Source organism: Sipha flava, unplaced genomic scaffold (genome assembly GCF_003268045.1).
Source record: "Sipha flava isolate LNK unplaced genomic scaffold, YSA_version1 281_pilon_pilon, whole genome shotgun sequence".
In the NCBI taxonomy this organism is placed as follows: domain Eukaryota; kingdom Metazoa; phylum Arthropoda; class Insecta; order Hemiptera; family Aphididae; genus Sipha; species Sipha flava.
In genome coordinates, this window is record NW_020272948.1 from 406,359 (window position 1) to 424,576 (window position 18,218).

Consider the following 18,218-nt stretch of genomic DNA (forward strand, 5'->3'; position numbering starts at 1 on the left):
ACGCACTGTATATTATGTACATGAGTAGGAACTACTTCGTCGTCGTCGTTGCAGCCATTGCCGCTGTCGTTTGGGGAAAAAAATTTACAAAAATAAATCCTGATAATGGAAATCGAGCCATGAGCGATTGGCCCCGCGAAGATATATAAACTATTACTATTACACTTCGTCGTTATACGTGTGTGGTTAAAAATCGACGGATATGTTCTGTACAATGACGTTGTACACATATTATAGTAGTACGCATATTCCTGCGTACAGCCGGTGTATAGTTGTTTTCACGAATATCGTGCGGGTGAGCGCACGCTAAAGGTTGATGAATAACTTTTTTGGTTTTTTTTTTTTTTTGTTTCCCTTCGAAACGTCAATATATACATACTCATGCTTGCATCCGTCAATAACTACGAGCAATTAATCGATGCGCGAAAAATATTACCATAATCGCATATGACATGATAATGTATCGACTTTAACGCCTGCGTTTCACTGCTCGTACTATAGCCGGGTTTATAAATTCAAACTAGTGATTATGCGTATCTATACTATTGACCAAGATATCACTAGTTCAATAAAAGGGTAGGACCACGCAGAAACCAAAACTTGTTGTACCTCACAGCTAGTACCGTACCTAGTATAATTAGCGCCCGATAACAAAAATCATTTATAGCGCTCTCACCCCTCCACAAAATATTTTTGAACCTATAATTATAACTAAGCTTAAGCTATAAGGAGACTAATTAAGAATAGGGGGTTTTATATAACTACTTACTTTGTATTTATTAAATTAATAAAAAAAATAATCAACGACTAAAGAACAATACAAGTAATATAGATAACTTAAACTGATTTTTCGATGCCATGTTTTCTCACCCTGTTCTACCTACTTGAAAAAGTTACCAGCAAATTTCGCCTTTAGATTTAAATTTATAGTTCCCGTTATACCAGATAAAGTATGAATCAATGATCTTACTCTATCCAGATCCTTCATAATTAAAATTAACCGATTACGCACTGGCCATCGTCTCTTGCTTGCAAATTAAATCTTAATGATTCCCTTTCAGTGGTGCAATTATCGGGAGTATTGAGTGTAAAATTCATAGAGATCTCCGGGTTTGAGAAGTCTCAAGATTTCTTCTGATATTACCTTTGTCCCTTACAATATTTCTATTATAATCTGTAATATACACATATTATATTATTTGTTTTAATGTAATAACAATAAATAATAATACAAGTCTGGACATTTTCACATGGACCCCTTATCATCAAGTTGGGCCACTGTTCTCATCTCTGCAAAACCCATTTAGAAGAAAAAAATCTATATTATATCTTATATTCTCTTTGGTTGTCCTTTCTACCTACCAAATGCAATATCCTAATTAGTCTCTTAATAACCCATTCAATATTTTCAGCATTCTAAATTTTAAAATCTGCTCCCGTTTTAATTATTTCATTCATTCACGAGGTTGGTTTCTCTATATAATTTTTTATTATTTTAATATTTTTATGTAATATGTTTTATCTATTTGAATTAATTAATCGATACATTTTATTATTATTGTCGAGTTTAATAGTATTTCTTAAAGCTCCATACATAAAAATAAATAAAAACTCTATAAAAATAGCTTTATAGGTAGAAAATAATATGTAGATAATAACTTATCATTCTGAACTGGAATACATTATTTACAAATTAAATTTATTCGATTTCAGAAAAAATAACTTACGTTTTTAAATAATTGCCGATAAAAAATAATTAGGTACCTTTGCAACTTCTGCATTCATGAACTATAATGTTAACACTATCATAGACTAGTTCTAAATATAATCGTACAACTCGATCAAGTCAATGTTCGTTTATGCTATTAATGTTATTAAATTAATTATTACGAGTAACAATAATAATAGAAAACAAATGGTATATTATTGTTAATTTGTCATCTCGCTGATTTCGGGGCAAAAATAAATACCAATACTAAAAATAAACTAGCAACACCGCCAATGAAGACAATGTTAATGATGTAGAATACGCGTCGAGACCATGACGTTAAACGTGTTAAATATTTTGAATTAAATAATATGGTTAACTTTCAGTAATATTACTTAAATTATGAAAAAAGCTTTTGGCGCCCCAGTGTTCATGGCACCCGGTGCACTAACATCTCTCGCACTCCCTAGGCACGGCCCTGCTCACCGCAATTATTTGTGACCGTTGATTTTCGAATAAATTTCCGTTGATGCAGTCCTATAGCTTCTCTACAACGAACCAACTTTTCGAACAGAATCGTTCACACTAATAAAAACAATAACAACCTTGGTGCTCAACTACTACTTATGTTTTTGCGTACAACTCGTTTCGCGCTGTCCCTGCCGGCTATGACGAAAACTAATAATTCGTCATCTCAATAAAAACTAAAAACAATACCTAACTAGCATATTATCGAGTGCGATTGCGTTGCATCTACGTGTACCCGTTGTAGTGTACCGTTGCAAATAGATAGTGCGCGATAACCACAATATGGTCAGACAAACATTGCGCACGTAAACAAAAAATAATGATTTTTAAAAAGTATTAAATTAATCGTTTTTGTTCATACATGTTCAGCGACCATAGCGCCACCGCGACGTTATGCAATTACAATCGATGCATAGTATTTGGCGCACGTGTTGGCCAATACAGTTACACTTTAAAACCAAAAACTTAACTTTTTCCCTAACAGTTTCGCGTTGTTTGATTTACCGAAATGTAGTAGGCCACCCAGACCGTTGGATCATGTATGTAACGAGTGATATGGTAACTTAACTTTAATGCACTGAAAAAAAATAATAAAAACAAAAATCAGACATCCGATAGCGGTCTGAAAATGTGACGTACATGCCACCGTCGTGACGATGGCATATACGCCATTTTTTCAGATGCGTCGGCCGTCCGGAAATTGATCGCAAGGGATGTGGTTTCTTTTACATTCTATAGGTATACCTGAACCAGTGACCTATCAATTATCATCGTTTTTTACCGCAGTATAATACCTACCTGTTAATAGTATTTCATTACGGCAGTTAGTATAAAATATATAAAATAGTAAGTTATAATAATATTCAGTAGGTACCACTATTAAGAGGTAAAACCAATACTATTTAAAAAACCATTGATAGAAATGTGCTGCCGTGCTTCTATGGTAAAGATGTAAATTACATTTACATCGTGTGTAAGATAAAAAACAATGATATAAAATTTTTAGATTTATAAAGTAAAAAAAAACATAATCCAATGAACAACAAATCGACTCAAGGCCGTATTTAAGATTTCACTGCCATTGGGCAACTCTACAAGCAACACTGCAGGGGCAGCAATATTTTGTCGCCCCTCTTCCCTGAAGTACAAAACCAAAAATAAGTGTCTCCAAATATTCATTAAAAAGCCGCTCGCAATTAATTTTTCCCATCTCAGTACATTATAAAAAAATATTTGTAATTAATATAAAATTCAAAATAATAACCGAATTATAATTACATAAATAAAATTATAGAAAATTGTCTTTTATAAGACTGATGGTGGTCCACTAAAAAATTTAGTACCTTTCGGTCTAAATATCCCATCCCCATACAAATAAAGATTAAATCAATACCTATATCTCAAATACTTTTAAATAGAAATACATTTTGTACACCACTAAATAATGAAAAATGATTTTATAGTGTATTTATAAACATTTATTTTTTATATTATTTTATTTATTCATAAATAACTGTTGCCTCCCTGAACCACTCCTTAAATACGGCCCTGAACGACTGTATCAAAACTTGATGATACAATTCTAATAATATAATGATATTGATTAACAATTTTTCACTATATTTGCAGCTCTCAAAATAATTTATAAGCCGTATTAAGCCTAGATAAATACTTTTTAATCTAGAATCTAGATAAAGATAAAGATAGTGAAAAAATATATTTTAATTAGATAACAATTATGTCAATTAAAATTATCTTTATAAAAGATAAAAGATAATCATAATTAATTTAGATAAAAAGTAGATACATTTTTAAAAAACAATGATATTATATTGTCAGAAAAAAAAATAATCAGGTTTATCACGAATAAAAAATTTTATATTTGCTTGAGACGTTTTAAATATGTCTCGATTTTAAAGTGTTTTATATTTTTAAATAAAAAACATTTAGATAAAAATTTGATAGTATTAATATATTTCTAATTCTCATTTAAGCGTTGACGCTTTCCGTGAAAAGACCGATTAAGCTGGAAAAACAGTAGCGAACTTATTGGAGGTAGATGGACAATAATTTACTCGTTTGGTCATTAAACGCCTCATGATATTTTACAATTTATTAAAATAAAATGAACAAAAAGAAAAATACTCTGCGTGGATCAAAGGATTTATTTTAAATAACATTTTAATAGTTTCTACTAAGAAATATAAGATAATGACGACATATAACATAATAATGATCATTATTATCATTTACCAAAAAAATATAATTGTCGTTATTATACATGGTTATCTCGGTGAAGTCCACAGATATTTAATATATAAATATATCTGCACTAAATAATTTGTTCATTACATCATAAGGTTATAAATGTTCGTCGAAATTAAAGAAAATATATGGATACTTTTTCAATCATATTCAATTTAATTACACATTTTCATAATTTAATATTACTGTTGCAACTTCCCAAGCGATGCGCGAAAAAATATCCGAATCCCAAAATATTTAATAACTATTATACATAAAAAAAATATGTCTAGATAAATAAAATTTTCGTCTAAGATAGATAAATCGATACAATTTATGATTCTATCTAGATAAGTTTCAGCACTATGACATCTGCAAACAATGTGACTGTACACCGATTTTAAAATAATATATTTATGCTTACGTGTGTGTGTGAATTATAATGTATTATAAACAACGCCGTTTTTAATAGTTAATTTGTTGAAATAAATGGTAAAAATCAGAATACGCATACAGTAAAATATAATAATAATAATAATAATAATAATAATAATTATACTATAATGAGTACATACATTTCAGGTGACGTGTAATTATTTTTTTTTCTCTGCATATTTTACTATAGAATATCTGCTATAATGATTATCCATTGTTTTTAATCTCACGAGCCATGTTACTCGGAAAACAATAATGTCGAATATCATTCATTTCGTCAATTAGGTTCGTAAAACAGTTGGACGAATCTCTCTAAACTTACTATATTTTTTTTTCATCGTCTCAGTTCACGTAATTGGCTGCAGCTATAATAATATTTTGTCTGCAACCCGTAATTAACCAAAATTATATGTCCAACGAGAAACGTATTATGCACATACAACCAATACCCGTACCTACGTATAGTAATAATAAAAATAAAAAAAATCTATCCATATATACATTTAAGCATGTTATTTGTAAAATGTAAATTGTTTTCGAACCTAATCTAGAATTACTATTACATACGTGTACGGTACGCAGTGTATCCGTAACACTTGACACTAATAGGTATAGGTAAAAGCAGTGTGTACTTATTATTTTTAATGGTACTCAATGATATTTTTTAAAGCAAGAACACATTCTTGTTGTCCACTCATCGTCATCAAATATATCAATTATTATTCAAATAAGAGTACCTATAGTTCATTAAAAAAAAAAAAATCTGTTTTGTTAATTACTTTTCACTTAAATTCTTATACTTGAAAATTCAAAGTTAAACGAAAAAATACTTTTTGGGTTAACTATTTCTTAAGCTATAATTCATACACTGCTATGTACGAGACGATAAAATGGGTAGAAAACAACAAAGTTATAAAATAAATAAGATTTGAAGAGCATGTTAGTGTATTATGTGAATCCAGTTATTAGCGGACAAGTGGAAAATTAGGAATAAGTTTGATTATAGTCCCGAAATAACGTACTAGTAGTTAACAACAACATCGTTCCATATTTCAATGGATAAAAAAAAAAAAACATAAAAAAAATGTTATATAACAAACCAAATATTAAATTTTTCCTAAAAGCAAAACGATTAGAGAGACTTGTGGTTATGTTTGGCGGGTCGGTGAAAGTGTCATATGAAACGTACTGATCCGAAATCCAACAAGAAAGCGACCAAAGGGAACACCACGCCAGACAGAGTACCCTTTTAGCATGCCCCCCCCCCGGGGTAATTGCAGCACTGGAAAGTACAATCTTTCAGTTCGCATACGCACGCACGTCTACGTATCGGCTGCTCCGCGTGCAACATCCGCATACACTTCGTATACGACTGCAGTCCACTCCGCGCACCATAGGTTCATGATATTTGCATAAAACCATAATACATGGTCATGTGTCCACGCACACGTAAACATCATATACGCCGCTCGTACACGCATCATCGCATACGGCCGCCGTTCTCGTGTTCCACGCGAACCGATATTCCCCCCCTCCATCCCCAACCGGTATCTCTTTGTCCGCTGCCGCTTATGGTATCGTTTCTCAACATTGTTTCAAACACGGGCGTTAATTGATTCGTACGTCTCCCGTACAAAACCCGCGCGGAGGAGAGGTGAACACGCACGGGGACGGCCGGTGCAACCGACTACCGCTGGTTGCGTAACATCCGCGCACGTAAATATATTATGTGTACCGCGACTTGTCGCCTGTGACTCAAAAAAAACCAATCGAGGAAAAAAAAATTAAAATCAAAAACTGGTTATTACTATAAAACTATGTCGCCGTCCATTCATCGTCCCCTGGACGCGGGATTTTCTCATGACGATGACGTCGCGTCATCCATCCCCTTGACCCGGATACTCGTGCGCGATTCAATTTAGAATAATTATACGCATCGGGTCCCAAAACGTGAGTATACACGTACGGCTATTGAAATGACGCTTGGTAAGCAATAATACGATCGACGACGATATTGTTACGTAAACGGAAAACATTTTCGAATGAATGACGGACGCGCGTGGTAACAACGTCGAGGGTGTTTGATGAAAAGTCTCGCTTTACGCGTAGTCGCTACCGCGCGGTGTACGGCGTGTATTGTACATACAGGTGCAATCGATTTCCGGCGGACAAGCATGTATCGTTTCTGGTGCGCGTTATTATTCAAACTCCGGAGGAGGGGGAAATAAATAAATAAAAAAAAAAAAAACGTAATAACACAAATTATTATTATTATTATTATTATTATTAGTCGTACTGCATTTTGTATGTATACATGTGTATGTGTACTGCGTAGTAGTAATAAAATAATAACAATAATAATAATCGTATACAGTGTGATAATATAATATTGGAACCAGTCGATTGGTCCGTTACGGTCGACGGGCGCCCAACCGCAATGTAAAAGGGCCACTTTCTAGACGGAACGTGATACCGTTCTGGCCGTGAACACGCGGCGGGAAAACGCGACGGCGTCGGCACACCGATATAGGTATGTTCGTGAATCAGCGCGGTCTCTGTGCGCTTGATCCGGACGAAAAATTGATTGCACATTAAAAAAAAAAAAAACACATAGGTACGATACCGTAGCAACAGGACGGTTGGAATTACATGGTTCTTGACAAGTTGATTTTATTTCGCATTTAAACCTTTAGGTTATCTCTGTCATTGACATCATTTTTATCAGTTCCATAACGGTTTCGTCTTGAACATCTTGATTTTGTGCTTTCCGTTGGTGGAAAAGACGAATTTTTTTAATTTTAGGACATTTTTTTCTGTTACACGACAATTATGTCCCGCTTTCGTCTTGTAAATATTCTAAATTCACTAAGTTTAAAATTATCAGCGTACTTTTTACCACGATAGGTTCCAAAAACTTTAGAAACATGAAAATCCATGATCCGTACAGTTAAGAAAATCGAATTAAACTGGGTGGATAAAAAAATATTGTTACATCGTACGTACTCGATAGCGCGAAAAACACTAAATTGTCCACCGTCTGGGTAACATATCTATCTTAACTCGTTACGAGTATAATAGTACGGTAACAAATTTATGGGGAATACAGATTATAGTCGATAGAAGTGTTGCCGTTCATTTTATTGTCTTGCACCTGTAAACGTACTCAAACTTTCTCTGATTTTCCATGTAAAATTATAGTTATGCATAATTGACGCATAGACGCATAGACACAATCTTTAATTCCATACGTGCAAATGTTGTGTTTATTTGTAGCCAAAGGTATTGGATTTTGGATCATTAATGTGACTAAATGTTTATCGCCCATATCCATATCGTATTTAATTATGAATTATAAAATCTATTATTACTCGTGTAGCGGCCAAACGGTAATTTTTAAGAGCACACCGACCGTAAGACATCAAGGTCCAACTTTTGGGTACTGGGGTTAAAAATAAATGCATTTGAATGTTTTTTCAGCTATGTATAAATTGCATTATGTGGGTACTTTGATTTGCATCTAATTGTTATATTAAAAAAATAATTTGGGTGAATGGTAAAGAGTCCCTTGATATACGACGTCAAAGTATTTTTGAAAGTATTACAATTACAATTACAATTATTTATAAATAATTATCCGGTTCAAATATACAGGTTTAAAAATTTAAGGATTTAATTTAAACTAATATAAATAAAATATTAATTAATAATACGAGAATTTCAGATAAAATATAAATAAAAGTGAACATTTATAATTTATAGTAAATGTAATGACGCTGTTAGTTCAAAAACTGATGTATGAAACAAATCAATACTACAATAAAATAACCAACTATCATAAATTTACAAGCAGGAGAGTACATTTTGTATGTATTAGAATCAGGTAAAGGATAGAAGACAAATTTATTTCTAGAATTAAATTAATTAGTTTTAAAATTTAAACTCTGAATAAGTTCAAAACATCAATGTTCAAATCAATGTGATTATGAAGTAATTTAAACAAAAATTTCAATTCTAGTAATCGAAATCTCTTATTTAATAATATTAGTTAAAATTACGGCAAAAATTGTCATATTCTGATTGAAGAATTTTTTTGAAAACCACACTTATAGTAAATATCTTAAAAATAAATTTGAATATATGTTAAACATTGATTTTTCGAAAAACTATCTGTATGCCAAACTAAAGAAATGTAATGATAAATCTAGAGCAAACTAGAGAATAATATAAAACTTTTAAGACTGATACATCATTAAAATCTGTGCATGTACATATTCACACATAAATATATATTTATGATTTTTTCGAATTATATTATAAAATGTATATATTATAAGGTTAAGTAGAAGTGGATCAATTGTTAATACTGCATTTTATGTCATTAATTAGTAATACTATAATACTATATTCTATAAATATTATTAAATCAAAAATAAAATGTATAATGTAATATCAGATACAAAAACGTATTTCACTAGTACTGAAATATAATTAACTGCGGTCAAACTTGTTTTGTACGTTCGATTTACATATAAACATACATACGAGTATACATGTAACTAGTGTTATGCTATATAATAATGTATTATACGCGACATAAACAGACGGCTATTAAATTACAGAACGGAAGAATACTAATTATACTTTAAGCAACACGTACATACACATTTATGTGTTTTTGTAAACACTATAGTTGTTTTTAATCGAATTTCATAACTAACAATAATAATAATAATAATAATAATTAAAAATTTTGTCAAAATGTATATTGTACACGAAAGTAATTGATAGTATAAACTTTGACATACCTATATCTATTATTTTTTGACGAACGAATGAAAAAAGTTAAGAACATAAAATGTATATGAAAATTGTTATTGATTTACTGTACACACATAACATTAGTTTCAATCCAATCTACTTGTCAGTTTTATTTATGAAACGTACTAAGACATATTTCCTTTTTTGAATGTATCTATGTCTTCAGTATAGTGACATTTAGGACCAATTTCAGATATCATCTACGGAGTATACGTTCACATTGTCACTGTTTTGAACATAATATTTCATTATAGAGGCACTGTGAAGATGGAACCTGCGATGGATTCAAAACGCCAGCACACTATACTGAAAACATGGATATATGTATCTGAAAAAGGAAAAATTATTACATCGATTCATAAAAGCTTTAAACAATTCGTAAATATAAAGCCGTTAAATGATATATTGCAAATACGCTCCATTTATTCATATATTTTCTCAAATAGCATCTGCAACTACATTTTTTAGATGTATTATATTCTATACAATAGAGGCGGATATTACCATATATAGAATTATCAAAATAAAAAATGTAATTCTCGAGACAAAAATCTGATTTTGTTTAAAATAAAAAATAAAAGTAATTCGTAAACATGTATACAATTAAGGACTGATACTGTATAAAGTATACTAACTTTTAATAATCAATGTGAAAACTAACCACGTGAAAAATAATTAAAAATCCTACTGTTATACATACTACTCAAAATCGTAATCATCTCGGATGCCAAAACTTGACCACGATCGTACATACAGCTTGTTAACAAACAGGGTGGTGAGAGAGTAACCCAAGCCTGGAGGTTTTGAGGGTCACATAAGTTGTAAATTGCCTAATATTATCGTTTTCGGTTGAACAGTCGTAAATTGCCAAGCACAGGGAAATTCCACCCCCCCCCCCTTACATCACAAGACCTTATTGACTGATCTAACTGAATGTCAGTAATTTTAAATTGAAAGACGAATAAAATTAAAATAAAAACAATCAGGTTGTCCAAAATACATTGAAAGAGACCCGAAATCGACTTTTCGAATTAATGCGTACGTACATACATAATATATTACCCGACCCAAAGTTAAACGCATGTCTTTCTCCGTTTGGTGCATTTGTGTATCTGCGGCCTATAGTCAAACATTTTTCCGCCTTTACACTTTAATAGAAGAAATTATAAGACATGTGAGTTTACACAGAAAAATTAGTCGTATAAAACATTAGTAATATTACATATACGTCTATAAAAGCCCAGCCCGAAACAATTATCTTAAACTTAATTTTTGCAACTATTAATTATTTCATATTAACTCAGAACAGATGGAACAACAATTAATTCTTCAGAAATAACACAATATTAACCAATCGGTTTGATACTGTATAATATAAATACAAAATAAATGGTAATCAACGAACAATTTTTATTAAGATGGAATATAAGTTAATCACATTAATTTTTCTAACGAAAATATGAATTTGTTATTTTTAATTCTTAACTAAAAACTGATATTTCCGTATAATTTCGTGATCTGTTCAACACATTTTTATTTTTGACCACGTATACTCTTGACAAAAACATATTTTTTGATTGTTGTTTTACGAATAAGTTATCGACGGTTTATTTTTTATGAAATATAATTATACTTCAAAAGATAAAAATTATATTTAAAATTCATAGAAACCATGTAGATCGGTTACTTAATACGGCAATACGAACACTTTAAATATAGTTTAAAAAAAAAAAATCAAGTTTACTTAATAATAATAATTTTATCGTTGGTGAGAAGAATTACTCATCAGAGCAATAAATGGAAAAATTGAACACGGACAGTGAATGAGTAATATTATATATAATACAATACATCGCGATAAGCGAAAAACGACGTAGGTACATGCGAATATAGAAATATTACGAAACACGTATACTGGGATACGACTAGTCTTGGGTGGATTCGCATAAAATGTTTGATTAGTAAAAAAAAAATATTGATATCAAACTGAGAAAACCGTCCCGGTTGTGATCGCCGACGATATGATTTATCATGTGTGTCGCAAGTACTGTTTTGGGTCAATAATTACTCCTTGAAGACAACATCATCGGGGTGTAAGAGTATCACCAGTTAAGTACGTATGAGTTACGGAAATCCGCACAAACAACGGTACGTATTCTATACACTGAATTTTATGTTTTCGTGAGTCGTATAAAAACCGTCCGCAGAGGACGAGTCGGGATGTACACAATATACACTTTTGCACCATACCAGAAATCGATTTCAACTCGGCGCCGCCCGCACGGATTATTGTAAACGATCTGATTATTACACTGATACGTACTTGTACGCACACGTGTATCGATGAACGTTTGCAGGCGTTCGTCACGATAATTTTTCAGTGAAACATTTGTTTCGAACACAAATAGAGAGAGAGAGAGCGATAGAGAGAAGGACAGGGGAAAAATAAAGATTGAAATTTTGAAAACGTTCGCACGTTTCGGACACTTCGACTCTGCACGCAGACGGTTAGGAGGGCCTGGGGCAAAACTCGAGCGCCGGGGAGGGTTAATCGAAAAGTTATTAATAAGTTTCGGTTGTTGACAGCGTTAATTTACGCGACACGGCCGTCAAAACGTCAGAAGCCGCACACGGCGGGCGGGTATACGTACAGTCGCGTTGGCGGCGATTGTCACAGGTTGCGCCCGACCGTATGATACGAGGCGGCGGCGGCGGCTAATTCTCTGCACTCTCACTCGTTGCCGGCGGCGGCGGTCTCTCTGCCCGTCCCGTCATCCCTTCGTCGCTCCACCGACGTCGCGCATCCGTTCGCAACACGGCCTGTCCGAAAGGAGAGAATGCGTGTCTCTGACAACGTTATTAATTAATACAGCTCCAGCTATGGTGTACGTCATCCCCTTTCGCTCGTACCTACCCCCGTCACACCGTCCTTAGCCGACCGACTGGCCGCCACCGTCATAATAATAATAATAACATAAACTGGTCACCGTTGTAATAACACACGCACGCGCCCTTTTGATTTTCTCCGTTTAATACCGCGTCGGCACAAACGTATTAACCAGCCGCTTTCAAAACGCTCTCACGACGTTGATATCGAAAATCGACGCGATGCTTCATTTTATTTATATATATATATACACACGCGGAATATCGGAACTCAAAACGGACATGGGTCGACGTCTGCGATGACGCGCCACAGCGGACTGTATACGCACAGTGTGTATGAAATAATTTAGAGCAAATCCCGTTTCACACTTCCATCGCAATTTTCACGACCTTCTATAAATATATACGCTATATGCAGTGATGTTCCCATCAGTTTCGTTGAAAGTATACCTACCATCAATAATTACTTTATAGTAACACACTTCACCCGTAGGAAAACTGAATATCTATTACAAAATAGGGATGTGTCGTTCATGAACGACCTAGTTCAATGAACGATTGGTTGATTAACGAACGATGAACGAACGAACGATAAGAATAATTAAATCGTTCAATCGAGAACGATTTATTAATTTTGAACTATCATCGTTTTGAACAGTGCAACCATGCAATTATACCACTACAATATTTATGAATTTATGATGGCGAACGATGAACGAACGAACGATAAGAATAATTAAATCGGACGAACGACGACCCGTTCGTTCGCGAACGACACACCTCTAATTCAGTCAATCCGTGTATCGTTCAGTGAACGATGAACGAACGAACTACTATATCTAACTGAACGAAACTTCAAGTTCCCAATTTCCCATTCCCAATTAAACAGAACTACGAGATATACATTACATAAGCCGTGTATCGTTCAGTGAACTGGTTCATTGAACTAGTTCAATTAAGTGAACGATGAACGAACGAACTAGTTCACTCAACTGAACGAAACTTCCCATCCCTATTATAAAATAATGCCGAATTTAAAACCTATAAATTTCATTACATATTATACTTCTCCGCGAAGTGCTAGGCACTTGAGAGTGTACGTAGTACACCCGTGAATTTTCAAAATAATGATGAAAGTATACGGTGTATATGAAGTATACCCTATGGAAACACTACTATACTCGTATATATGTGTATGTGTGTGTGTGTACCGCAGATACAAAATATTTTCGACTTGTGTGTATAATATATGTATACATGAATACTAGAGTCAACGGTTTTCTTCATATATTACATAAAAATGTACGTCCTCCATAACCTAGATGTTCTGATATTAATTATCAGTCTGCGTTGGTATTATCCACTCGCTTTGGAGCAATCATACGATTATATCGATTAGGTCAATCATTTCATATGAGTATACGTCTTTAAATGTTTTTAATTTTCAAATAAATCTAACCTAATGTAATTGTAGCGTCCCTGAGATAAATGGCAAATTTGACAACCTGTTAACAACCCTCCTAAATTATTGTACGTAAGCCAATTTAGTATATAAACATGAATTATACATGGGAATATAAGCTATTAAGCTTAATTGATGTAGATATAGATGTAAAAATGAACATGGAAATTAATAGTGTCTGATTATAGTTACTTATATTTTTTAAAGCGTGTATAAGGTATAAATCAAAAATTGTATTAATCAAATTTGGATTAATTCTGACATGTACAACAATGAATTTATATCAAAGACATGTATCTTACTAATTTAACACTATCATAGACAGGATGGTGGATGAACAAACTTATACATTACAATGTTATTATATACTAGCTGACCCGGCAACATGGCCGTATCCAGCCATTATTTTTGGGGGGGGGTTTTCAATTTAAGATGAAACTAGAACATGATTTTTAGAATTTTAACCAATTCAAACCATATTAGTTTTTAGGTTTAAAAATGTACTTATATTATTCACCATATTATATAATATACATTCTGCTTTAATACTTACTACTCGTAAGGTATTTCAATTGACAACCACATTTTACATGTAAATATTTTTATAGTTATATAATTATAATTAGAGTAAGTATAATTAATAATTATTAAAACATGTAACTTACATTTTTTAATTTGACAATTTATAGGATTATTAATTTTAAAGTAACATTATTTTTCTAGATGATTTTGAAAACTGAGTAAGTACCTCTTCTGGATCAACATTGATGTCCCGGTGAACTGACATTAAAGCCAATCCATTGAGGCGTGTTTCACTAGTCGAATTTCTGAGATACGTTTTCAATCTTTTTAAAGATGAAAATGTTCTTTCTGGTGTCGCTGTTGACATAGGCATAGTAACTAAGACTTGTAGAAGTTTCCTTATGTTAGGAAATAAAAGAGGGTTACAATTGTCAAGTCCTGCAATTGCTGTTTTTGGGCGAGATCCTTCTTTTAGCCACTTTGTCTTCCATATTGCAAATTCAGCTTTGAAAGCATTAGGCTCAATCAATATCTGAGAATAAAAGTTTACACAGTCGTTTATTTCTTCATTGGTAGCGATTATACATTTACTTGGAATGATTTGTTGTAATGAACTTATTAAAGATTTGTGTTTCTGAAATCTATCACAAAGCTGTGATCTGATATAGTCGAGAAATGGCAAAAAAATATTAAAATTGTAATACTCTTCAGAGCTATGAGAGGGCACATTACTACGGTGTGTTTGTTTATTAGCGATACGAGGCAAAACAATGTCTTCTTTATTTTTATTCAACATGATGGCAACAACAGAAAACAGGTCTGAAAAATGTTGTTTGTTATTTTCTCTCATTTCGTCTAATACGGCTAACACATCATCAACATGATTGCATGCTTCGACTAAATCAGCATTAATTGTCTGTAGCTGTTTACACAATGTCAATGTATACGAAAAAATATTTTCAATTATTACGAGAGGTATAACAAATTTAGCGTCTTTAATTGTACTTAATAACTGACAAGACTTTTGAGCAGTTTCTTTATTTATTGATGACTCCAATTTTTCCAATGCAACAATAATAGCGGGATATAGTTCTTTGAACCGCATGACACTTTCATGCTTATAAACCCAACGAGTTTCACATAATGCAACTAATGTGGTATGCCTTGTCTCTGAAAGAGTTTCGATAATAGTTGTTCTCAATAATTCACTTCTTTGAGCCGATGAGCGAAAAAATGTTCCAACAGTTTGAATGGTGCTAATACAGTTTCTTATTGAGGGCAATGAACAGGCGTTGGCCAACGCTAGATTGAGCGAGTGAGCACTGCAATGTACATAAAGTGCCATGGGAAAATCTTTTTTTATGTATTCTTGAGCACCATGTAAATATCCACTCATGGCAGAGGCTCCATCGTAACCTTGTCCAACTAAAAATTGACAATGTATACTGTTCTTCTGTAAACACCCCATTATCAAAGTTGCTAGTCCTTTTCCACTAAGATCAACAGCCGGTGTAAATTCTAAAAAATCTTCTCGGATTTTTTTATCTTTTTGGTCATAATAACGCAAACATACAGACATTTGTTCAATTCTTCCAATATCTGTAGTTTCGTCCGCTAACACAGAAAAGCACTCGGCAGCATTTACTCTTTGGACAATTTTTGACTTGATTATTTCACCACAAATAGAAATTATGTCATTTTGAATACCAGGACTAGTATATAAAGAATTTCTTGGACCATTTTTCAAATGTTCTCCTAGCGTAGTGTCACCTGAATCTACACGAAACCGTAAAAGAGCTCTAAAATTTCCGTCATTAAAATCATTTGTGTTCATTACATTTCCATAATCGTTTGATCCACGAAAAGCAATTTCTTGCCTACTACAAAGAATTATGGTTTTTATAATAGAAAGTAAAATTTTTCTATTTTGTTCAATCTGTCTAGAACGTTCAATACTGAGTTGTTCAGTTATATTTTTAGATATTCCTTCATTCACTTTTAAAAAACTATCAGATTTCTCGACACACAATTTGTGATAAGATGTGGTAGCATGTAATTGAAAGTCTTGCAAAGCATTTTTCCAATTAGTATACTCTTTAGAAACAAGTGCACCTAATTTTTGATGACTACCATTACCTCCTTTTTCTCGAGCAAACAAAACACATAGTCTACAAAATGCTCCTTCAAATAATTGTGAATAACTAAGCCATGGAAATCGTTTTATCCAAGATAATTGAAATCGTAAATTTCTTTTGGTTTTTACAGGGAAAATATATGTTGAAGAAGGAACCCACGGAGTTTTTAAGAGTTCCTCTTTTTTTAAATCGTTAATTTCTAAATTATGGACATAATTACCAATATCATTTACTCCAACTATGGGTGTTTTAGTAAAATTATTGGACATGGTAGAAACAGAAGGAGTATAATTGCTATGCATTGAAGTAAGGTTGTGAATATCAGTACTATTTTTGCTAACTGAGGGAAGTTCTTCTAAGTAAGCTTGTTCAATAGAAACATCTTTATTCGAATAATTAATATTAGTAGGTTCAACTGGTTGAAATTCAGAATTTGGATTGTTTGTCTTATCTTTTTTTATTTGTGTAAATGCAGTGATGTCCAATTGTCTTTGAACTCGTTTCATTTTCGGTATTTAATTTTTGTGTATTAATTCTAAAAATAAACATATTGTGCATAAGTGAGAATTCGCCCGTGTTTATAGATATTTTGGAGCTGTTATAACTAAAAATTTTATTTAGGAAATATCTATTTAAAATGTCTAAAATCAACCTAAATGCCACTTAAATTGTATATTGATGAATAAGATAAATGAAGACATTTTATAAAAGTAATTTTTTTGTGACATTAATTTTCTTACACGAAAAATTACAATAATTACAAGATGTGCTACATAATATTATACATATCAAAATAAAATAAATAAATAAAATAAAAGATTAAAATAAATAGGATTGATAAATGATAATATGTATAATTAAAGTTGGGCGTTAATGCATAACTTGCACACTGAATAAACACCACTGATATCTATGATATAGAGACTATGCAGGTACATAATTACATTAACTGTCCAACATATAAACTGGTATAAAATAAATGAGCTATGATATTTTATAAATAATATAACTCTAAAACTATTAAATAAAAAATGGTAGTAAATATACTTACGGAATTCAGATCAATAGAAACGTTTAACAGCAATGTTTACGGCGCATCGCCATGGTGTGTTGTATGACGAGAATCCAAAAGAAAAATGATTCGGTAATCGGTTATCCGAATTAGTTCTATTCGAGTTGAAATTAAACATCGACGATTATTCTAATAAGGTATGTACACTATCAAAATTTGAAGAATACTAAAAATAACTACGTAAATACTCTGGTGCGTCCATATGAACAGCCAAAGCTATGGGCAGGCGACAACGATAACGTCAGTCGTGATCTTATCTCATTGTATACATAGTTTTACCCGTCGTAAAGCAGTGCACTGTTTTAGATTCAATTTTTTGCGCGTAGACATTCTCGTAGACAATTCTATTTTATTTACACAATAATAATACGTCTGGGATAATAATTTACCTTATGTGCGACTTAGACG

At 32.4% G+C, this 18,218-nt stretch overlaps 2 protein-coding genes across 4 annotated transcripts in view; both read right to left on the bottom strand.

The window, feature by feature from the left end:
- Positions 1-18,218, bottom strand: part of LOC112685525 (protein lozenge-like) — a 59,001-nt gene that overhangs the window by 15,016 nt on the left and 25,767 nt on the right. The gene's annotated exons all lie outside the window — the stretch shown is intronic.
- Positions 14,767-18,074, bottom strand: LOC112685524 (52 kDa repressor of the inhibitor of the protein kinase-like). The gene is made up of 2 exons (XM_025557437.1): positions 17,790-18,074; positions 14,767-17,273 (listed from the first exon to the last, which is right to left on the bottom strand). The coding sequence occupies exon 2, from the start codon at positions 17,242-17,244 to the stop codon at positions 14,782-14,784; it is 2,463 nt and encodes an 820-aa protein (XP_025413222.1). The 5' UTR covers positions 17,245-17,273; positions 17,790-18,074; the 3' UTR covers positions 14,767-14,781.